This window comes from Lactuca virosa, chromosome 6 (genome assembly GCF_052849685.1).
Source record: "Lactuca virosa cultivar CGN04683 chromosome 6, Lactuca_virosa_CGN04683_v6, whole genome shotgun sequence".
Taxonomy (NCBI): domain Eukaryota; kingdom Viridiplantae; phylum Streptophyta; class Magnoliopsida; order Asterales; family Asteraceae; genus Lactuca; species Lactuca virosa.
The window spans coordinates 197442086-197465545 of record NC_136431.1 but is presented as its reverse complement, the minus strand read 5'-3'; the positions used below and the strand labels follow the sequence as shown (position 1 = coordinate 197465545).

Here is a 23460-nt window from a genome sequence, read left to right as displayed (position 1 = left end):
AATATACAAGGGTTAGATGAGTTGACCGGTTTGACTTGTTGACTTTAGTTGACTTTGACTTGGCCAAAATTGACGGTTGTCACATCATCCCCCCGTTAGAAAGAATTTCGTCCCGAAATTAGTGTTTCGACTGGGACTTCAAGAATTTGGAGGAAAGATGGGGAAACTTTTCGTAGTACCAAAAATTGATATGGCGGAGACCAACCCGCCTGATGTTAAATGACGACCTTGGAAATTTTTTTTTTTTTTGTAATTTGAGCTGAGTCGATTTAAAAGGAGTTATTGTTTTGGAATGATAGTGTATTCTACGTGTGCCTTTATGCTCTCTGCTTTATACTCGGTATTACCACTATGAGTATCTTATAATGTAGTTAGCGAGTTCCAGTATTACGAATGCTTCAACAATTTGTGATGAAATTCGCATTATAAGTCCTACCAGTTCTTTTATAATCGCTTGATGTAAACTAGTCGTATATCATTAAAATTGCAAGGGCATTCGGATGGGTGACCCCGCCTTAAGCCCACAACCAAACAAGGAACAGGGAATGAGGCGGAATCACACATTCTAAGTCCGTAGAATCTTAATGATATAGGACCATAATGTTTACACTAGCCATCATAGATTCACTAGTAAAAACCCTGCGTTTTTATATAGGAGATAAGACTTATTTGGGTTTTGTCGTGTTCTCGAGATTTATGGTTGGTATACTTTAATCGATGCTAGATTTAGTAATAAAAAGAAAATTTAAAATTTAAAAGTCGATGTTAGAAACACGTACTGATAATTACGGGCGGTTCCGTGGTGGTCTCTCCGGCAGTGATCGCGAGCACCCTTCCACCATCACCGGCATTTCGTGCACTAGCGATGATTCACTTGTCCCCTTGTCCATAGGGACCTCGTGGCATACAACCGAAACGACTCCCGCTAGATAGCCGCCCCTTTCTCTCTTTTTACAGCCTCGTGGACGGACGAAAGAAGGTAAGTTACAGAACGGGGCAGTGAAGGCTCGCGAAGTAGACAGCAAGCAAGAGCTTCTCAGCCCCCTATTCTCTTAGTCAAGCGCTAGCGAGCCCCTCTCTCTAAAGGGGCGTAAGCACTTTACTCGCTAGGGGATGGGATTCATTCACTTGCATTCCTGCTAGCACTACAAAAAGCTCCGGTCTTAACGCCCCTACTACTGCTGTGCAGCCTTTCCTCGGGTTCGTAGAGTCGGGTTTCCCGTTTACCCACTCTCCGCACTCAAGTTGCTGTGAGTGAAGACTATCATGCCTGTTTCATGAGTAAACTAACTACCTTGTGAAGCAAATACACCCTCATAATCACATAACACTGCCTGCCTGTGTGAACAACCACCAGCTTCAACAGCTACGCCTAATCAATTACTGTTAGGATAAGCGAAATCGAAGAGGTTAGTTAGAAGGTAAGGCACGGAGTGATTAACTAGTTGCGGGTCTTTTGTATCATGGGCCACAGCTACTTGGGTAGAGCTGCTGGGAAAGCCCCCTCCTGTCGCAACGGTGTGGGGCGTCAGAGGCTGTTGCCCCGTGGCCAACTCGAAGGGGCTGAAGTTCGACGCAGAGCTTTTTGGTTGTTAAGTTATAGCAGCACTCAGCAACATCCAACAGCTCCAGTCCTTCTGGTTTGCACTAAAGTGGCCCCCTATAGTTTTCGTTACCGAGATATCTTTTTTTGTTTTTTCATTGTTCCCAGGTATTTTTTGGGTAATCTGCTCCCATGCTGCAAACAGTCAAATCTGAACTTAACCTTGTCGCTCTTCTTTCTTTCCTCGCGAGCAGGAAGCACACCAGCAGCTTTGAACCAGTCTGACATTCGATGAAGACCGAGCCAGACATTGGATACTGCCCTAGCTGCAAGAACTCAATTAGCCTTGAATATCATATGATGAGACGTTCTGACTGCATCGTCCCGTTTCGCCGCACTGGTAACAGGCTGGGCTAACTCCAGTGTCGGGGACCTGGTTGATGGGTCGTGCTGGTGCCTTACAGAAACGGACAGTGTGCCCCTTTCTGTTGCAATTTTTGCAATGTATCTCTCGGCAAGCCCCAGTGTGATGGAAGTTACACTCGTTGCATTTCGGAAGGGTTCCAGCGTATCGATTTATGGGTGCTGGCGTGGCGTGGGTTGTGGCAGCATGAACAGCAACGATCTGTTGCTTCTTAGTGAAGTCCTGGGCTGGTTGGTCCTTCTTGCTGTCCCAGAGCTTCCTTTTGTTGTTTCCTCCTCTTGCTTGATCAGGGGTGGTTGTCGTAGTGTCACGGCTGGCACGATGGTCTATGAGTTGTTGTGCCAATTCCTTGGCACTCTCAAAGGTAGTTGGTCTTGAGGCCAACACGTTATCCTGAATTTGGGGGGACAATCCCCAGAGGTATCGCTCCAACTTTTTGCTTTCCGGGGTGACCATAGCGGGACAAAGGAGTGCTAGATCACAGAATCGGACGGTATAGGTTGCAAGGTCAGAGCCTATCATCTTGAGGTTCCACAGTTCTTGTTCTAGCTTTTACACCTCGTCCCTTGGGCAATACTCTTTCAGCATCTTTGCCTTCTAGTCCTCCCAACTCATCGAGTTAGCCACTGTAAGCGTCAGTGACTTAACATGGCCGTTCCACCAAGTAAGGGCCCGGCCGGAGAAAGTGCGAGCTGCGAACTTGACTTTGATCGCTTCGGGGCACGCACAAATCTCGAAGACAGATTCGGTCTTCTCGAACCACTGCATCAAATCGATGACTCCCCCGCTACCATTGAACGAATCGGGTCTGGCATTGGTGAAGTATTTAAAGGATCATTCTCTCGAACGCCCTTGGCTATCTCCTTGAGTGGAGTTATTAATACCGCTCCCTGCCCGTCCTGCACCATCAATGTTGATTTGGGACATAGCAGCTGCCACCGCGGCCGTGACCGCAGCTTGGAACATAACATGATCATATTGGGGAGGCGGCGGTGGTGGATTTGTTTGCGTTCCGCTAGTGCGTCTAACAGACCTTCGAGGCTGCATCTTTCTATTATAGAATTTCAAAGACGAAATGAGTATAAGTCTTTTAGTACTGGTTATTAGTCGGGCGTCGTAAAACTAGGTTATTAGTTTTCAAGTATAGCATTTCCCGATTTTTCGAATGTGGAGAACAATTCATACCAGAGGTCTATATAAATAAACTTATGAATTTAGTAGAAATGACTCAATTGTAATCTTGTGATTTGTTCCATGCCCGATCCACTCCTAAGATCGCCCAATGTATACCAGTTGTGTGTAATTAAGGTCCAATAGGCCGTTGAACCTAATGAGTCTGCCCTAAGCCCACAACCAAACAAGGAATAGGACCTAAGGCGGACTTACCATTTCTAAGCCGATCGTCTCTTAATTACACATAACCTTGAGGTATACATCAAGTAATCTTAGAGTTACCATAAGCAAATTGTCTGTAATAACAGGTTATGAAATATGTGGTAAACTCCCACTGAAATAAAATGCATGCCAATTTTTATTGATATACTTTGGTTATATCCTTACCATTTATATACACACGTATAAATTTCGCACTTTACTGAACTATTCTCGGTGTTTCTGCTAACGTCCCTGAGACGGAGTTATGGTAGTGGGTAGAAGTGGGTTTTGTACGGACGTTAAGATTTACCCATCACGTTGCTCGTGCGAGAATAAGGGTAGAAGGGATAATTAATAGACGTCTAATCCTATAATTACTTATAGGGGGTGATCCTTATCAGTCATGTCTATAATCACCTAGTGCATACCAGTTATACATAATCTGAGATGGAATAGACCTTCGAATAAATGACTCTACTCTAAGTCCACAACCAAAAAAGGAACAGGAAGTAGAGCAATAGTCATAGATTCTAAGTCTATAATATCTTTAATTATGTATAACCTTAGCGTATGCACTCAGTTATTATAGACCTACTAATAGGGGTCTTTAGTTTTCACATAAGTTGGTTATAGTATCACCAAATACTCCTATAGTATTTTAATGTTTGTCTTATGTTTTCGATGTTTGTTTGTAGATAGAGTTGGTAAGTTTTTAGACTAACTCTTCATGGACTCTCACATAAACTTAGTCCATCATGGATCAATAGCCCAAACCATATGTATCACTAATTTACATAATCAATCCCCGTTAATTTAATTAGTCTCTTTTGATCACTAAATTAATTCCAAATTAATTCTTGATCAATACTAATTAAATAATATGATTTCTCTATTAATATATTATACTTATAATATATTAATAAATCAAAAATAACCTCTTTATCAAATATCCATCCTATCAAATTGTTTTGGTGAAGGCAACCCGAAATGGACCATGCTGCTCTCGGGTCAAGTACATACCAATTATAGTTATGGGCTTAGACACCTAATCCAACACTTGAAACGTCCCAAAAATATGATCCAAAAATTTCATTTTTAATTTAATAAAACAGTATTCCAAAACATCATCCATACAATCCAAATGAAAATAAGTGTATCAAACATCAATCAATCAGAGTAATATCTCTAAAGCCGAAACCATGTGTTGTGTGCGATGCAGTCATCCCGAGCTCTTCCCCTTGGAACCGGAAGTACCTGAAACATAAACTGAAAACCATAAGCACAAAGCTTAGTTAGTTCCCCAAGATATTGCATACCAAACATAAAAACACATAACGGGCCCAGCCCAAAGAGTATAACGTGCCCCACCCAATGAGTATAACGGGCTCCGCCCTAACTCGCATAACGGGCCCCACCCAATGAGTATAACGGGCCCTGCCCACATACAGTTCATATCTAATAACAGATAATAGCATACAGGATAATCATCGGGCCCCGCCCAGTAACACACAAGCGCATACACATACTAGTGTCGCACAGTGTGACATCCCGGAATTTAGGGCTAAAATTATAATCGGCTATTTACCCGCGAGTCTCGTGATAATCTGACTTATTGAGTTTTAGTGCATCTAACGTAAAAAAAATAGTTTTATTTCAATTATTTTATGATGTCAGATGATACCTTACTTCTAAATGTGTAAACTGTCAACTGAATCAAACCGCTTAAACGGCAACACTAATTAATGCGTTTGAAAAACTGAAATTTTGCATTAAGCAATTTTGAGCAAAACAAACATTAAAATATTATAGTACATTTTCCTCTGTTTCCGAAAATATAAATAACATCCAAAACGAAGTTCGTATGCAAAATATACAACAATTTTAAGAAATCTGACAGTAAAACACTGTTTTTCTTTAATCGCGTAATACTGAATCGATCCGTTGAGGTACTTATGCATTGCCGACGGGATTTCCGAGAACGTTTTTGGAATCAGACTATAGTCTATTATTTAATTTCACACTCAAAATATTTTTAGCAAAAATATTTACAAAAATCGCAAAAACGGACACCGTGAGCCGTTTGATGCGAAACTTTAAACGCGATTTCCCGGAGTTCCGTAACTCCAACAATTCATACGCCTAAGTTTTTGAAATCCTTGAATTAAACTCTATTAATCCGCGCGTTCGAAAAAAAAATCTTGACATCCGGATCCCGAGCTACCAATTATGAGTGTTTTTGAGCGTTTAATAAGAATGACACCTTGTGGGACCTACCAAGACCCATTAGGCACAAACAAATCTGATTTTCTTGGCCTTCCACCTCTCTCACACGCTTTTTCTTCCCTCCATCATCTTGGATTGAGTACATACTTCACGAAAGAGTACCAAGTATGGGTTAAGAAGTGTGTTTGATTGGTTTAGAAGGTAAGGTGTTCAAGGATGTGTGTATGTCTTCTATCTATAAATAGAAGTCATTGGAGACTTCAATACTCACTCAATTCACAACTTCTATCTCTCCCTCCATATCTCTCTATCTTCCTTAAAATTGAAACACCACCACAAATCACCATAACTCCACCACCACCTTTTGTTGTTTTCTCAACCAACAGCCCCCATTCCCTTTCTTGTCCTAAAAATCAAACACCACCCCTGTTGGTTGTTGCTGTGAACATTGAACACCACCCACCGCCACCCAGCCACCGGAGAAAATCCGCCCACAGCCACCACCACTGTAACATTCGACCACCACCGACTCTCCCCTCTCACCCACTCGTTTTCTCCGTCGGTTTCAAGCAGAAACGAAGCAGCAGAAGGCCGCCGGAGCAGCCCCTGCCGCACACCACCGCCGACTGCCTTCCACCATCGTTTGCTACCGATGCCGTCGGCGATCTCTAGCTGCCGTCGTCGTTTGCTGCTGCTGCCACCTGTAAGCTATCTCCGCCCTCTCAATTTTAATTATGCTTCCCATTAATCCGATCGGAGAATAGTCGAGCCAGATCGCAAGTCGTTTCCCCCTCCCTTCAACTGTAATCGCGACCAGCGAGGAAGACGGGGCACTGTGCAAACATTAATCCATTTCATTTAAATTTAACCCTAAAGTATGATGTAATTGCAAGTCTAGTCCCCCCTTGTGAAATAAATCACATTCAAGTCAAAACTGCCAAGTAAAATGACAAGAACGGTCCCTCCCTTTCCAAAATCCTTTACAAATTCAATCCTATGTTCTAAACTTTATTTTAAATTATTCATAAAACCTCCCTCCTGTCAAAATCTCTTACAAACCTGGTCCAAAGTTGGTTTAAATGTGACATTTTCTACCCCAATTCGAAAATACCCTTTTAAGCTAAACCCAAACCCTCCAAACTTTAACTTAAATATTCCAAACCTACCCCAATATGGAAAAACTCTATCAAATAAATCCGAAATTTTAATACAAAAATTTAATAAATTTATTTTTATATTATATTGATTAATTTTGTATTGAATAAACTTTAGATTAAATAAATTTGATTTAAATAAATTTTAGATTTATTTAAATTTTTGGAAATTATTAATAGGTCATATACTTAGTTAAAATACCAAATATGCTCCACATATTAATTTATATTAATATTTCCTTAGGAAATCAAATTTATCTCGGAGCATCGTGTTCACGGAAATACATCCTGGTTTTTCTCGCATCAATTATCGAAAACAAATCGACAATCACACTTTAAGATGAGTGTTACTACTTACGGTATGGAGAATCTAGTTTGAATGGCCGCATGGGTTGTTGGATTTCAGAAGTGCTATAATGCCAAAATGATCTTGCCGTCGGTGTTTCATGTCTGGCCCTCGTCTTTACATAGTAGTACTTTGTGACATCCCCAATTTCACGGCCAGAAAAGACCGATTTAATTTATGCTTTTAAAATAATTTCAGAGTAATCATTTGATTAAAAGTGTTGCGGAATTTGTTCCCAGAAAAACATGATAAATATGTTATCAAATCATTTCCGAAGAAATGTATTTTATTCACTTAAACCATTGGGATGTCATTGTCAATACAAAAACATAAGCATAAACAAAACTTACATTCATTTACACTAGTGATCTACTTCTCTTTTAATCTCTCAGTGTAAAGCAACTTTGTATCGATACCTGTGATACAATTAAACTGAGTGGGTCAGGCTTGGGAGCCTGGTGAGCATATAGGGTTTTCAACCCACAATAAATAATAAACTTATTAAGTTCTCAATCAATAAATTTATTAATTTCATCAACCAAAATAACCGTAATTACCCATTTCCATTATCCTCACTTTACGTCCCTAAAACAACTATCATAAGGGACCTAGCCTAAGGATTATCACTAGGGGTGACAACATTGCTTTGGGGGTTCATCAGCAAGTTATGTCAAATAAAACAAACATCAGGGTGACAACATTGCTTTCCCTCAGCAAGTTATGTCAAACAAGACATCCTAACATAAAACAACCTATAAAGTGACAACATTGCTTCCCTCTGCAATTTATGTCAAATAAGACATGAAGTCACATCGTTGCCATGTGCTAAATCCATAGCTCTTATTCATCGACGGTATTTCCCACGGGTGTTCCCCCCCCCCCCCCCCCCCCCGCAATACATGTCAATGGGTTTTCCATATGCTAAGTCCATAGCTCTTATTCATCGACGGTATTTCCCACGGGTGTTCCCCCCGCAATACATGTCAATGGGTTTTCCATACAGCTGAATCCATAGCTCTTATTCATCGACGGTATTTCCCACGGGTGTTCCCCCCGCAATACATGTCAATGGGTTTTCCATACGGCTGATGAACATACTAACGGGTTTCCCCAGCCATCCATGCCCTAAAGGCACTCATGAGGGGAATAGAGTACAGCGAATGAACACTCAAGTCCATTAACACCTACAGGTTGCGAGCCTGCTAGTGTTCCACAGACCGTCTAGAACAGTCCATGGTTGTCATTCATACTCTGCTGAATGACGGGGGTCAACGTTTGGGTAAGGGCTTTTCTCATATTGCACCACTCACGCCAACGTTTCGGTAAGGGCTTTTCTCATATTTCACCACTCACTCTCAACTCATGATCTATATCACTGATCATCTCATCTATCCAACTCACCTTTCATCACACACACACTATTTAACTCATGATCTATATCACTAACTGATGAAGCTCGTCCGATCACTTCATAAAAGAACAAAGACTCCAAAGCTCTTCCAAATAAAAGTATAGGGAAAATACTGATAAAGTACTCTCGTACGCTCCCGTACCCCGACACGTAATAGTGTAAAAAAGATGAACTAACGAATGAACACATAGTTCAAAAACACCTAATGAACATATAGTTCGAGAACACTTTATGAACATATAGTTCAAACATACGTACCGATTACAAGTCTACTAACGCTCCACTGGACTATCTAAAATAGTCTGTGGCCGTTGTCTATACTCTGCTAGATGACTAGATCATCTTAAACATCGATACCTCTCATCACTTTTATTTCATCATACATCATCTAATTCATCTACCCATGTTTTACCCAACATATTTGTAGATAAAAATATATATACAGTTTAAAACTTGTATAAAACATCTATTCAATAGTCACCTTAATTAAACAATCAATATAATTACACATAGCACGTATTTTAAAGAAAATACTTCATATATATGTGTAAGGTGAAAGTAACTACACACTCACTTGATTTAACGATAACCGGGCAGCACTTCGTTGCCTAGAATGATCGTTTCTAATAAAACCGGGAGTTTTATTGAAAAACCGGGACGTGTTCCGGGCGTTGGAAATGATCTTGGGGCATCGGGGGAGGTCAAAATAGCTAAAATATTGAAAAATGGGCCAAAATTGCCAATTTTCTAACTTTAGCCGGGAGGGTTCGCACCCTCCTATTTATAGTATGCGAGGGTTCGGATCCGAGGGCTGAGAAGCCTCCACGAGTCAGCAGATCCGGAGCGAGGCCATGTGGTTTGCGCGTGCGAAGGGCTCGGTGGCAGCCTCTGATTGGACCGAGGTCTAGGTCCGAGACTTCGGACGTGGCACCCTCTGCGAGGCTCGGACACGCACCAAAGGGCACACGTCGGATTCTTAGTGGACCGCGGCTTCGGACTCGGAAGGATCGCGACACGTCTTCGGATGACTCAGCAGATTTCGACATGTCTTCGGATGACTCTACAACTGTCGTTTGGACTTCGTTGGCTAATTTTGACTTTAATTTTTATATTATCATTTTTAACAGACCAGGACAAGAAATCCGTTAAAAATTCATAACTTCTTCATCCGACGTCCGTTTTCGTCAGACTTTTTACCATTGTGCTACTAATAACTAGACCTTCGATTCTCGTTTAGGTCGTGTCGGCTAAAAATCTCTCGATCTAAAATTCGAGTTTTTAGCTCTCTACTGCTAAGCTGAAACTTCGAAAAATCATAACTTCCTCATACGAAGTCAGATTTGGGCGTTCTTTTTATACCTACTCTCGGTTTAACGAACACTACGAGTTTTGTTTAGATCACTAAGTCTAAAAAGTAGTTTATCAAAAACTCACTTTTTACGACATTCGGCACCGTGTCGGTTTATCGTGAAACTTCGTTAGGTCATAACTTCTTCGTTATAACACGGATTTCGGCATTCTTTATATATCCGTAATCCTTGTCACGCCCACTACAAGTTTCTTAATAGATATCAGCTTTATCTAATATTTAATTTTGACGCTCATTTTTATTCTTAATTAATTAAACCCTAATAATTAAGCATAAAACACATAATTCACATAAAATTCACATAATTCCTTTTCATTTCTTCTAAATGAGTTACAAAGGTTAACCTAGACCATTATGTCAATATTAATGTCTAGCCTAGAAACACGGGCGTTACATACTTGTACTAAGTAATATTTATGATACAAAATACACATGAAATATCATTGTTTTGTGTATACACTTTATCAGTTTGAGAAATAATTGTTTAAACGCTTACATGTTAAGTAAAAAAAATCATTTTAAACATCAATATTTACATATGTTATGTTGTTAAGTTAATACAACTAATAAAAATAACATATATATTCCAACTACAAATGTGTTATGACTGTATAGACGATTATCAACTTGGTAGTTTCAATATACCTCATACATACACTAAAATATAGAAGTTTATATATTTATACGAGTTATAGAACTCGTATCTTAGGCTTGTTTATGTGCTTGTACTCTAAGTTTTATCAACTATTTAAACAAGTATCGTACGTTTTTACGCATACGCTTATCAAATATACTTGTAATCCATCCATTTATCCGTATATGCGGTCGTTAAATACAACCTTGGCAGATGACTCTATTTGTCTATCCGTACCATTCCATTACTATAAACTTGACTAGAGATTTATTATATAGAAACCATAGTTTATATGTCTATCCGTACAAATTTGTTAATATAAACTGGACTAGACGTTTATTACCTAGCAACCATGGTTTATATTTCTATTTTTATCAAACATTCTTCCAAACACAGTTTTCTTACAAAGGCAATACTTTTTGGATCATATTAAAAGTATTATACTTCGGTTAAGCAGAAAACCTATGACACTCACCAACCTTTGTGTTGACCCTCAAACTTACATGTATTCTTAGGAGACCAATAGACAAGCTTTCAGACAGAAGATTAGTCGTGGATTACAAACGACTTAGCTATCTAGTTTTTGGTTATATGCCTACTTGTTTACGGCAACTACTATCTATTATCACTTGTAAGAAACTTGTATTCAAACCTTATGATGAAATATATATGATGTTTTATTTATCGTTGTACTTGTGCTATATATTCAGTTTATCTGTGATCAATGAACTTAGTCGCACTCCGGGCATGTTCCGCCTTGGACCTGGGTGTGACACACAGACAACGAGTAATCTAACAGAACAGATCATGGGTCGGCATTGGTGCCTTCGACCCGCTAATCATGGTGACGAAACTCATCTCGCACTGTTGAGTCACACTGAAATCCCTGTTGTTAGTCCGACAAAACCCCGAGCTATCAATAACCAAAAACACCCAATTAACCATTTGAGTCAAAACTATATCCATCACCCCACACTTAGGGTAAAAAGACCATTTTACCCCTATCTATTTGGTCCAATACTTAAACCCAAACTTTCAATCTAAAGGCCCAAAGATCAAATATCCATCTAAGGCCTACATATGGCGCAATTTTCCAAATTGGGCCCAAATCATTCCATGGACCCTACCCTAAGGCCCACTAATTTTTTTTTTATAATCCAAGCTCTTTCATTCAGGTGGCCCAACAGGTCCCCAAGCCATTAATCCCATAGAAAAGCCCAACTATGCGAAGCCCACCTGACTGAGTACGTGGGGCGTACTCAACATGTACGCGCAACGTACTTTCTTGAGGGATTGTACGCTAAGCGTACCTACTTGTACGCCCAGCGTACTCACCCATTCATCCAAAACTTCATTTTCAGTCCTTAATCCTTTAAGACATATCCTCAAAACATAGATCTGACTTCCTTGAGCTGGAAAACCACATAAAGTTGCCAACTTTACATTCATGCATGTCTAAATGAAGCTCTTAAGATTAAAAGGGACTTAGTAAGTGACTTAATGCATGAATGTAACCAATTATCTCATAAAGCTTGCACCTTTATGCTCAAGGAGTCCAATACAAACTCAGATCTGGGATAACAAGCCCTTAAAACGACTTCACTCTCTCATCAACCCAAAAAGGGACCAAAAGCATAACAAAGCACAATATGAAGATATCTAGACATCTACAAGTCAAGGTTCAAACTTGATACCTTAGAAAGCTTGCACAAAAGAAGATGATTATGGATCCAAAGCCTTTCCACCAAGCAAGACAACTTCAAGATTCTCCACTTCCTTCACAAAGACCAAAAATGAGCACCAAGAACTTCTTACTAACTCAAGAACACCACCAAGAGACTTAAGGATCGATTTTAGGGTTTTTATGGCAATGAAGGCTGGTAAGGAGGCCAACCATTAGGACTTAAGGCCTTTATATAGGGTACAACACCCTAGTTTAGGGTTTCAACATCTCGCACGTACGTCCCGCATACAAGGATGTACGCGCAACGTACATGCCCGGAGTCCCATCCCACCCTCGCATGAGTACGCTAAGCGTACCAAGTGGTACGCCTCGCGTACTGCTCAAGGACCAAAATGTAAATCTTTTTTATAATAAGGGCAAAATAAGAACATACCAGGATTCAAGTGTTACAATATATGAGTTGAAATAGACTCGGTGGTGAAATAAACCCGGGGGTGAAATAGACCCGGTACAACCTTGTACTGATATATGAGTTGAAATAGACTCAGAGGTGAAATAGACCCGATGGTGAAATAGACCCGTACAACCTTGAGCTAACATATATGTATGGTATGTGGTATTTTGGGGAACTCACTAAGCTTTATGCTTACGGTTTTCAGTTTATGTTTTAGGTACTTCCAGTTAGAAGGGGAAGAGCTCGGGATGATTGGATTGCACACACTATGATTTCCGATTTATTGGATCCTGATGTATTTTTGAATGTTTATTGATATACTCTGATTTCCTTATGGTTTTGATAAACATGTTTGGTTGATGGTTTATTTAATATAAAAACAAAATTTGTGGTTTTGAGTTTTTGGGACGTTACATTGTGATCATTTTTATACGAGTAAATTACATGAATGGTCCATGTGGTTAAAAGTAATTTATGTGTTTGGTCCCTAACTTATTTTTTTTAACTCGGATCATCCCTATAGTTTGGTTTTATTACCCGTTTAGCCCCTAATTGACTTAATATGACAAATATGTCCTTACTGGTTATTTTAATTATTTTATTTATTTTTAACTTATTAAAAGAAAATATTTAACAAATATAGGTCCCACCAACCTGATTTTTATCCACCCATCGAGTACCATCCATTTCCTTATCCATCTCTTTCTTTTTCTCGCATACCAACTAAAACTAAAGAAACTAGTATTCTCCACCACCACCATCATGGATCTGCTACTACTAATCGGAGCAAAACCCCCACACCTTTCTTCTACCTTGATCCAACATCTTGCTCCTCAATTACCATCTTGTCATCGTTGGTTAGCATTCTTGTGAAACCCATCGTTTACCACCATGGTTGTCTCCCATAAATCCGTTAAAGGAATAGTGGACCCACTCCATTATGATCCCCTTCATTAACACTTTGTTCCTCTAAATTCAATCTGGGTTTTCTATAATTATACTAAGACCGGAAATCTTTGTACCACCATCGTCTTCTTTTATTTGAAGAACCCTAAATCATACCTACACCACCGATGATAAGGTTCTTCAAACAATTTGCCCAAGAATCAAATCCATAATCTCCGACGATACAGTCTTCGCCACCAAAGTCTTAAAAAAGCTATGATTTCCTTACAATGTTTCTTAAAAGCTCCAATATACATGGTAATTATTTATGGTTTGAATAAATTTTCGGATTTGATTTGTAGTGTTTGATTTGGGATTTTAATTTATAGTTTGACTAAATTTATGGGTTTGATTGCTATGTTTAACCTACTGTTTTGATTTCTTAGTTTGAGTAGTTTTGTGTAATAAGTTATTGATTTGATTATGTGATTTTTGGGTTTGATTCCAATTAACGATCAATGGGTATTTTTTTGGTTGATTGATTATGTGATTTCTAGTTTTATTTTAATCACCGATCAATGGGTTTATCTTTCCGATAACAAAAAGTAATGATTGTCAGTATTTTACTGACGTTAGAGGAACAACATAGGGAAGGTGGTAGAGGGGAAAGGATAAAGGGATGATACTTTCATATAATAATTATTTTAGTAGATCAATGACTAAGAAATATAATAAAAACTAAAAAAGAAAATAAAGAAAATAAAGAAGAGCAATACAGTCTTAATGTAACAGGGACCAAACGCGTAACATAACCAAACTATAAGGGTGGTCCGAGCTAAAAATTAAATTAAAAAGACCAAACATATAAATTACCCTAAACAACATGGACTATTGGTGTAATTTACTCTTTTTGTAATAATGAGTATATTATATTTAAGAACTCATTTATCTATCCTAATAAATAAAACATCATTTTTGTCACATGTCAATCTCTCTTGAATTATAAGGCCTTGTGGTATACATACCACGAATCGATTCGTGGTCTAGTTGGCCACGAGAAAAGCTCGTGCACACCACCCCGACATTCCGTGGTCGGGCGTGGTCGTGATCCTTCGTATTCCCGACGACGAATTCAAACGAAGAAGGTGATTGGTGGTTGGTTTTTTTGGCCGTTGAACGGCTATTTTGCCTATTTCTTTTTTTTTCAAACTCAATTCAATAACATAAATAAACCTTCTATTTTCACCAAAACTTACACCTCATTCTAACCTTCATTCTCTAAAACCACAAAACACATATACATGGATTCCACAAAACATATGGAATTTTTAAAAACTTTTGACTCGGATGACGACGTAGAATTCGTCGAGACATTCTTCAACGTTGTGCAATACATTCACGATGAAGAAAGTTCGAATGCTGCTCGTACAAGGGCGGTCGTCAATCATGATCGCCAAGCCGCACACGACTTATTGGTACGTGATTACTTTGCCGATAATTGTCTTTATAATGACGACTCGTTCGAACGTCGTTTCCGTCTGAATAATGCTATATTTTTACGTATTAGTAATGCTTTAGAATCCCGTATGATTTTTTCAAACAAAAACTCAACGCTAGAGGAAGAATAGGTTTTAGTAGTATACAAAAATGTGCAGCTGCTCTTAGGTATTTGGGATACGGTATAACATTTGATGCATCTGACGAATACTTGAAAGTATCCGAGATGACAACAGTTGAATGTGTAGATTGGTTTTCTGCATGTGTTTATGAGGTTTTTCACGAAGAATATTTGCGCAAACCTACTCAACGTGATATTGAGAGATTATATTCGGCTCATGAAGAGAGGCATGGATTTTCGAGTATGCTTGGCAGTCTAGATTGTACGCATGTGGCTTGGGAAAAATGTCCAAATGCATGGCGTGGTCAGTTCACTCGAGGAGATATAGGTGAACCAACTATCATCCTAGAAGCTGTTGCATCTCAAGATTTGTGGATATGGCATGACTTTTTTGGAGTAGCGGGGTCTAACAACGACCTTAATGTTCTTGGTCAGACTCCACTTTTCAACGATATTTGGACCGACAAAGCACCTGATATGACGTTCATGGTGAACGGGCACGCATACAAATACAGTTACTACCTTGGTGATGGGATATACCCGGATTATTCTACATTGATGAAGGCATACTCGGTTCCTCGAAGTGAAAAGGCAAAGTTGTTTACAAAAAAACAGGAATCGGCGAGAAAGGATATCGAGAGGGCATTTGGAGTCCTTAAGCAGACATGACATGTAGTGAAATATGCTACACGACTCTGGGATAAAGAAAGAATTAAACGAATGGTCCTAGCATGCATTATAATGCATAATATGATTATTGAAGATGAAGGTCGAGCGATTTGCACGTATGATCCGAACGACGTTGTCGTTCCAATTGAGGAGTTTGTACCCGGAACGAACGCGTTTTTAGAGCGAGTTGTTGAAATTCATAACAGTGAAACGTGTTTCAATCTTCGAGAAGATGTCGCGGAACATTTGTACCAACGTAGCATGAACGGCGACTAGGTTTTTTATATGTATGTTTGTTTGTTTTTTTTTTTAATTAATGTAATATTTTTTTTTCTAGATTAACTAAGTAATATAGTTTGAAATTGTAATTTTATTTTTATAATTAATGAAAACTAGTTTAAAAAAATGAATGCTTTTTAATTATAAAAAATGTAATTTTATTGTATTTTTGAATTAAAAAAAATAAAAATAATGATATGGAGTGGTGTGTTTGTGGTAGGTATCCCATGTTAGTGGTAGAGGAATGTGGTGTTGATGTGACACCCACCACATATGTGGTATGTGGTGGATATAACGGATGACCTAATACTTGTCATTTTATGACATTTTTAAAATAAATAATATTCACATGTCAATTTATGGTTTTTTTTTTTTAATTTTTAAAATTAAAAAGTCACTTAATAATTATATTTATATATGTTAAATATTTAAATATAATAAATGCAACAATAAATTACAATAATTATTTTTCTTCTTTCATTCAAAATTTTATTTAAAAAAAATACTTATTATTTACAATTTTTTTTTTTTTTCTAAATCAAACACCTATGAAAGGCAAGCCCTTTGGGACACTAATCTCTTCTTGTCCCTCTGTCACTTTCCCGCACCAACTGTTCTCTGTATTTCGCCTGATTCCACCAAATCGACAGAGAAACGCATAACGATCGATACATCAATTCATTATAATCTTATCTGTGAATTCGGATTCCGATCTTACACAGATCGTCACCAAAGAAATCCCCGACCATCGTTACTGACGAATCATAATTAGATCTAGCGTTGTCGTCGAGGAAGAAATGCGTAGCCGGGGATCCAACAACCGGCTATCTTCTTCTCGTTCGCTGTTTCAATGGCGAATTTCATCTCTCATTTTATCGATGTTTGCCACCATGGCTGCCTTCTTCGTCGCCTGCCGGTAACTCAGCTCTCTCTCTCTCTCTCTCTCTCTCTCTCTCTCTCTATATATATATATATATATATATATATATATATATATATATATATATATATATGCGTATTGTTCACATTGATTTAGCTTTATTTTGTTTGCGAGCTTGTTTGAGTAATCTTCTTTTTATGTTATAGATTGTGGCAGGAGGCAGAATCTAGGGTTTATCTAGTTAAAGAGCTCGATAGGAGAACTGGTCAGGTGATACTTCCTTAATCAACAGTTTTATAACTACGATTTTACAGATGAAGTTTCGGATTTCGAAGCGTAAGATTCTAAGTATCGGTTAGAGTCATTTTAAGAATGTTATCCCTGTAAGGGCTCCAAGCTGTTCTAATCATATCGAAACACAAGATTTTGGCAAAAAGTTTATTGTTTTCACAGCAATTGTAGGTTAAAATTCTGTTGAATTCATCGAGTCTGAACATTTTATCAATATTTGCTGAATTATAAACACTCAAGTGATACTCTCTTCTGAACATCTTAGACTTCATCTTTTATCCACAGGGGGAGTCTGCCATATCTGTTGATGACACATTAAGAATCATAGACTGCAGGTTAGTATTTCTAGCAGTTTCAAATCTTGCTCATTTACAGAGAAAAATTCTAGTGAACTAAATCATGGCTTGGTTTTTATTCACAGGGAACAACAAAAGAAGTTATCTGTGCTTGAAATGGAGCTAAACAAAGCTAAGAAAGAAGGATTTGTTTCAGAGCATCTAATAGAAACTAAAGACACAAATGAAAAGAAGAAGCTTTTAGCTGTTGTAGGAATTCTTACAGGATTTGGGAGAAGACACAACAGAGATGCAATCCGTAAGGCATGGATGCCTACTGGTAGAATTCCCTTTCCTTTTGTGAGTTCCAAACTACTCGATATAATTCTAAAATATTAATCGATTTAATATTTTAATTTGTAATTCCTAAGATTGGAAAAAAAAAGGAAAAGACATGACTACTTTGTGAGCTATATCAGAACAAATGATTACATGGAAACTTTTCATATACAGGAACAACTCTAAAAAACCTGGAAGACAAAAAGGGCATAATCATACGATTTGTTATAGGCAGAAGGTATTTATCTAATTATCTCTATTAGAAATCAACACCAATTAATAAAAAAAAAATCATTTTTTATCGTATGTAATTTGACATATGTATTGCAGCTTGAATCATGGAGACAATTCAGATAAGGATATTAGCAATGAGAACAAAAAGACGAATGACTTCCTTATTCTTGTATGTTCAAATATCTTCATTAAACTTTTTTTTTTTTTATCTTTTCAATTTTATTTTTCTACAAATAACAAAAAAGTATAATTTTTGTAATGAATGATTCCATTCCATTTCTTTATAACAGAATGATCATGTGGAGACACCTGAAGAGAAGCAAAAAAAAACTAAGTTATTCTTTGTTGATGCATTACAACATTGGGATGCAGAGTTTTATGTGAAAGTCAATGATGACATTTATTTAAATATTGGTACATAGTTTTTAAAAAATCTATTGTAATATTTCTCTTTTTATTTATTTATTTATGTTTATAGCATGAATTTTTCATTTATTCCACAGATGCCCTTGGTGCTATTCTTGCAAGTCATGTAAACAAGCCTCGTGCCTATATTGGGTGTATGAAATCTGGTGGTGTTTTCTCCAACCCGTGAGTTTAGTTTTAAAAAATCTTTTTTTTTTATATTGTTTTTAAAATTATGAATTATATATAAAAATGAAGTTTTATTATTTTTATGGGCTTTGATAATTTTCAGAAGCGACAGATGGTATGAACCAGAGTGGTGGAAATTTGGAGATGGAAAATCGTAAGAAAACATTATGTAGATCAATTTTTCAGTTTATTAATTCAATCCAACGCAACTTTTCAATAGAAAACATTATTAATTTCTAGATTAAAAAAATATTATTGTTAAATTAACGTTTATTTATGCATACAGATATTTCCGACATGCTTCTGGGGAAATATTTGCGATATCACAAGCCTTGGTTCAATTCATCTCAATCAACAAGTTAGCACTTCCTTTTTAACATATACTTTTGTTTGATTTAAATACAATTCATTCAATAAATTTATCCTTATTATTATTATTAGACCAATACTTCGTACATATGCTCATGATGACGTCAGCGCTGGGTCATGGTTCATCGGCCTTGATGTAAAGCATGTTGATGAAAGCAAATTTTGTTGCTCATCTTGGTCTTCAGGTCTTTCATTTCATATTTTCATTCTAACTTAATTTTAGCTTATTGGATTAAGTCATTCCCTTTTTTTTATTTTTCTTGTTTCTTATTCTCGCTAACATTTTTTTAATCTATTTTTCAGGGGCTATATGTGCTGCTTCTTGAGAATTCCTACTCATTATTGTATCGACTTCAGTTATGTTATATTTGAGATTCAAAATCCGGAATTTATGTAAACGGACATCATGATATATTATATTAAATTGAGTAATTTGAGACAAGTTTAATGTTTTTTTTTTCGTTTGTTTGTAGAAGTATTAATTAGAATGGAATTATGAATTGATTACATAAAAACATTTATTCCCATATTTATGTTTATAAAGCGAGTTAGAAAATAGAAACGATAATATGAGTTGGGTGGTTGGAATGTTGGTAAAATTTCACAAGAAATGAGCTTCTAAGTCACAAGAAAGAAAGACATCAGCATTAAAGCAAAAGTTCACATTCACAAATCCATCTTTTTGTATTTTCTATTTATGCTTTCATTTGGGCGGAATATATGTCTTCAAAATCTTTCTTCTTCAGAAGAAAACTATTTTTTTTATATCTTTCTTTATTACTTTACATACTATATTATATATACACTTGAAATGAACAGTTTTTGGTCAGAAGGAGATCAAGATACAAAAGCTCCAGTTAAAATAACAAAAGACAAGAATGGTATTGATCTTGTTACACTTCAGAACCCCATAGGGTTTTCCGTACAGGTTACTTTTTATGTTAGTTTATTTATTTTTTCTATTAAAAAGTATTTTAATTGCCAAAAAAAGTTATAAATTTGTTATGGTTGTTGGTTATTTAGGTGAGTTTGCATGGAGGTCAAGTTCTTTCTTGGAAAAACGAACGTGGTGAAGAACTGTTGTTTAGAAGTAGTAAGGTGACAATAAAAAATATGTAATATTTTATAGTCCTCTATGAAATTAGTCGATGTTGATTTTTTTTATTAATATTTATATGGTATTTTAAACTATATATCTTTTAAATCTATTACGTATTAGGCAAACTGCAAGCCACCCGCAGCGGTGAGAGGTGGAATTCCCATATGCTTTCCGCAGGTATTTTATGGTTTCTATTTATATATTTATTATTTTCTATATTATATTTTTCCTGATCTTTTTAATTATTTTGTTAGCTTTAATTTTCATTACGTAAGTATAAATAGAGAAAAACAGAGTTACATAGGAAAAACAAACTTCTTTTTAGTATTATTTTTAAAATATGTCTTATTCAGTTTTGTGAAGTTATGCAATGTAGAATTAGATGGAAAAGTTGTATAAAAAATGAAATGATGATATTATAGAATTCAATACATTCTTTAGAATAAACACATTCTAAAACCATATTGATATATGTCAATCCATCAAAATATAAACAGTTGGTAAAACCATATGGACTTTTTAATTTATTTACTATTTATTTGCATATTCCTACTCCAAAGTATATAGAAGAATGGAAAAAACACATGGCCAAAAAACTTATTTTGCCATTAAATGTTCGTGTAAAAAACATTAATTTCATCACTAACATATGTTTGAAGTTTGGAAATCGGGGGTCTCTTGAGCAACATGGTTTTGCACGAAACAAGATATGGGAAATCGACAACAATCCTCCTGTGCTCCATCACAATAACTGTAATGGAAACTCTTTTATCGATTTATTGCTCAAACCATCAGAAGAAGATATGAAAATCTGGCCTCATAGGTGACATTTTTTTGCTCCTTTCCAACTATTTTAAACTTTTATATGTAAATAAGTATAGACTAATGTTTTAATACTTTGTTTTTAGTTTCGAATTTCGGCTAAGGGTGTTGTTGACTTCGGATGGGGCTTTAAAGTTAATATCACGCATAAGGAACATCGGTTCCAAGGCATTTAGTTTTTCAATTGCATATCACACGTATTTTTCAGTTTCTGATATTAGTGAAGTAAGGATAGAAGGCTTGGAGACACTTGATTATCTTGATAATTTACACCATAAGGAACGATTTACGGAGCAAGGAGACACTCTCACCTTTGAATCAGAGGTTAAACTCTAATTATTTATGGAGTAAATTACATGACTGGTCCCTATGGTTTGGGGTAATTTGCACGTTTGGTCCTTAACTTATTTTTTTAACTCAGAAGGTCCCTACTGTTTGTTTTTGTTGCGCGCTTGGTCCCTGTCTTATCTAAAAAGACTATTTTGCCTTTGATTTTTTAATTTATTTAAATAAACACACCCACAACCTCATTTCCATCTCACCTCACATTACCTTACCTACCCACCTTATTTAAATAAATTAAAAAATCAACGGCAAAATAGTCTTTTTAGGTAAGACAGGGATCAAACGCGCAACAAAAATAAACTATAGGGACCTTCCGAGTTAAAAAATAAAGTTATGGACCAAACATGCAAATTATCCAAACCATAGAGACCATTCGTATAATTTACTCAATTATTTATGTATCGATAAAACATCCATGAAAACACAAAGTCTTTTAATTCTTTTCGATGCCACATCATAGTTATATTACTAAAGCATTACAAATACTTATATAAAAGAACTTTTATATATAGTTTTCATAGTCTCACAATAATAATCATATAAATATATATGTAGTAGATAAATGAATAGAATAATGTTAACTTGTCAAAAACTCTAACTTTACCAATAACTTATCCTTTAACTTTTTCAAAACTTAAAAAAGTATTATTATTATTATTATTATTATTATTATTTTGAAAAGCTTTCACAGAAATTTATATTTTGGATGTTAAAAAAGAAAAAATTAGAAAACTAAAAAATAAAAGGAAAAGACATGAAAGCAAGGATTTGACACGTGCCGACCAATCACTGACAAACAGGTTCATTTGGTTTTTATTAAAATTAATAAAAGTTAAAAATCACATTTTTCTTTCACATAAAAAATCAAAATACATCAAAATTGAATAAAAACTAGTATTGACATATTTATAGATCAAATCATAAAATTTGTAATTTGAGTTGATTGGTCTAGTTTGTTTTAGAGAATGAAATATACTTTCATATTTCTTAGTAATTTTAAACACAATAAAAATTATCTATAATTATATTGGTTGGATATTAAGTAACAAAAGTTATAATTAAGATTAAAGTATGTATGTGGATGTTAGAATTGTTTTAGAGGCTATCAAACTAACTATTATCATACAGGTGGATCGTGTCTACATTGGCTCTCCTCATGTAATCGGGGTTTTTGATCATGGAAAGAAACGAACTTTTCTTATACGTAAGGAAGGTCTTCCTGATGCTGGTACAAATACTTTTTATATAGCATTACATTATGTTTGATGAACCATATATGTATTATAACTATCAGCTAACAATTAATTTTTCAATTATTAATTAGTTTTCAGCTACTCTGTCAAACATAACATTTATCATATATCTAATATTATTTAATGACATAATTTTATTGAAACAATGGGTAGTGGTTTGGAACCCATGGGAGAAGAAAGCGAAAACGATAACAGATATGGGAGATGAAGAGTATCGACAAACGATTTGTGTTGATGGTGCTGCGGTTGAGAAGTCAATTACACTGAAACCTGGAGAAGAATGGACAGGTCGTTTAGAGCTCACTGTCCTCCCTTCGATTTAAAAAAACAATAAAAACTTTTAAATAGTAGAACTTTAGAATGGTATGTATTTTCAATTAATTTTTTATTGAATAAAATTTTAGAAACAACTTATTAGATGCTTTAAGTTAATTTACTTTGAAATGATTATAATATACATATACTTATATACACACTTGTATTTTTATATAATAAAAAAACACGTCTTTAATTTATCTATTAACTAAAATATATACAATTAAAAGACACTTCTAAAGCTCATATATATTGTCACTTCTCCTATAGACCATATAATTACAAGCGAAGAGGTTTAATTGAAATGTTGCATTGTATTAATTGAAGATGGCAAAATTTCAAGTCATGTGACTTGGATAATAATTAAAATAGATTAGTTTAATATCAATCGTGTTTATTTGTATACTATCTTTTTGTCCTTTTTTCATTATTTGAAATATTTAACGTATTAAATATGATTAAAAGATATAATATTTAAATAATAATTTTTATTTTTATTATTACCTGAATATCAACTATCAGTATCCATCCATTTTATATTTAGTTAAGTTCAATTACACATGATACATAACACATT

General features: G+C 35.9%; 3 protein-coding genes across 3 annotated transcripts; all 3 read left to right on the top strand.

Moving 5' to 3' along the window:
- Positions 1–14802: 14802 nt before the first annotated feature.
- On the top strand, positions 14803–15788 carry LOC145122206 (uncharacterized). The gene is made up of 2 exons (XM_079057847.1): positions 14803–15085; positions 15157–15788. Exons 1-2 carry the CDS (start codon positions 14803–14805, stop codon positions 15786–15788), a joined length of 915 nt encoding a protein of 304 aa, XP_078913973.1.
- An 840-nt stretch (positions 15789–16628) lies between these two features.
- Positions 16629–19509, top strand: LOC145119616 (hydroxyproline O-galactosyltransferase HPGT1-like). Its single transcript, XM_079055299.1, has 12 exons — positions 16629–16983; positions 17154–17217; positions 17524–17573; positions 17660–17853; positions 18027–18090; positions 18183–18255; positions 18377–18500; positions 18590–18677; positions 18784–18834; positions 18967–19038; positions 19122–19234; positions 19353–19509. Exons 1-12 carry the CDS (start codon positions 16865–16867, stop codon positions 19373–19375), a joined length of 1035 nt encoding a protein of 344 aa, XP_078911425.1. The 5' UTR covers positions 16629–16864; the 3' UTR covers positions 19376–19509.
- Positions 19510–19770: 261 nt separating this feature from the next.
- Positions 19771–22978, top strand: LOC145119617 (putative glucose-6-phosphate 1-epimerase). The gene is made up of 7 exons (XM_079055300.1): positions 19771–19977; positions 20073–20147; positions 20269–20325; positions 20808–20971; positions 21057–21294; positions 22444–22543; positions 22722–22978. The coding sequence occupies exons 1-7, from the start codon at positions 19861–19863 to the stop codon at positions 22889–22891; spliced, it is 921 nt and encodes a 306-aa protein (XP_078911426.1). The 5' UTR covers positions 19771–19860; the 3' UTR covers positions 22892–22978.
- The last annotated feature ends 482 nt before the right edge of the window (positions 22979–23460 follow it).

Excerpts from the sequence above, each read along its gene's own strand:
- LOC145119616 (XM_079055299.1), top strand. The coding sequence starts at position 16,865 with ATGCGTAGCCGGGGATCCAACAACCGGCTATCTTCTTCTCGTTCGCTG. Across the intron at positions 18,501-18,589 it reads TGACATTTATTTAAATATTG|ATGCCCTTGGTGCTATTCTT; the intron begins GTACATAGTTTT and ends TTTATTCCACAG. Across the intron at positions 18,835-18,966 it reads AAATTTGGAGATGGAAAATC|ATATTTCCGACATGCTTCTG; the intron begins GTAAGAAAACAT and ends TTATGCATACAG.
- LOC145122206 (XM_079057847.1), top strand. The coding sequence starts at position 14,803 with ATGGATTCCACAAAACATATGGAATTTTTAAAAACTTTTGACTCGGAT. Across the intron at positions 15,086-15,156 it reads TAGTAATGCTTTAGAATCCC|CTGCTCTTAGGTATTTGGGA; the intron begins GTATGATTTTTT and ends AAAAATGTGCAG.
- LOC145119617 (XM_079055300.1), top strand. The coding sequence starts at position 19,861 with ATGAACAGTTTTTGGTCAGAAGGAGATCAAGATACAAAAGCTCCAGTT. Across the intron at positions 19,978-20,072 it reads CCATAGGGTTTTCCGTACAG|GTGAGTTTGCATGGAGGTCA; the intron begins GTTACTTTTTAT and ends TTGGTTATTTAG. Across the intron at positions 20,326-20,807 it reads TTCCCATATGCTTTCCGCAG|TTTGGAAATCGGGGGTCTCT; the intron begins GTATTTTATGGT and ends ATATGTTTGAAG.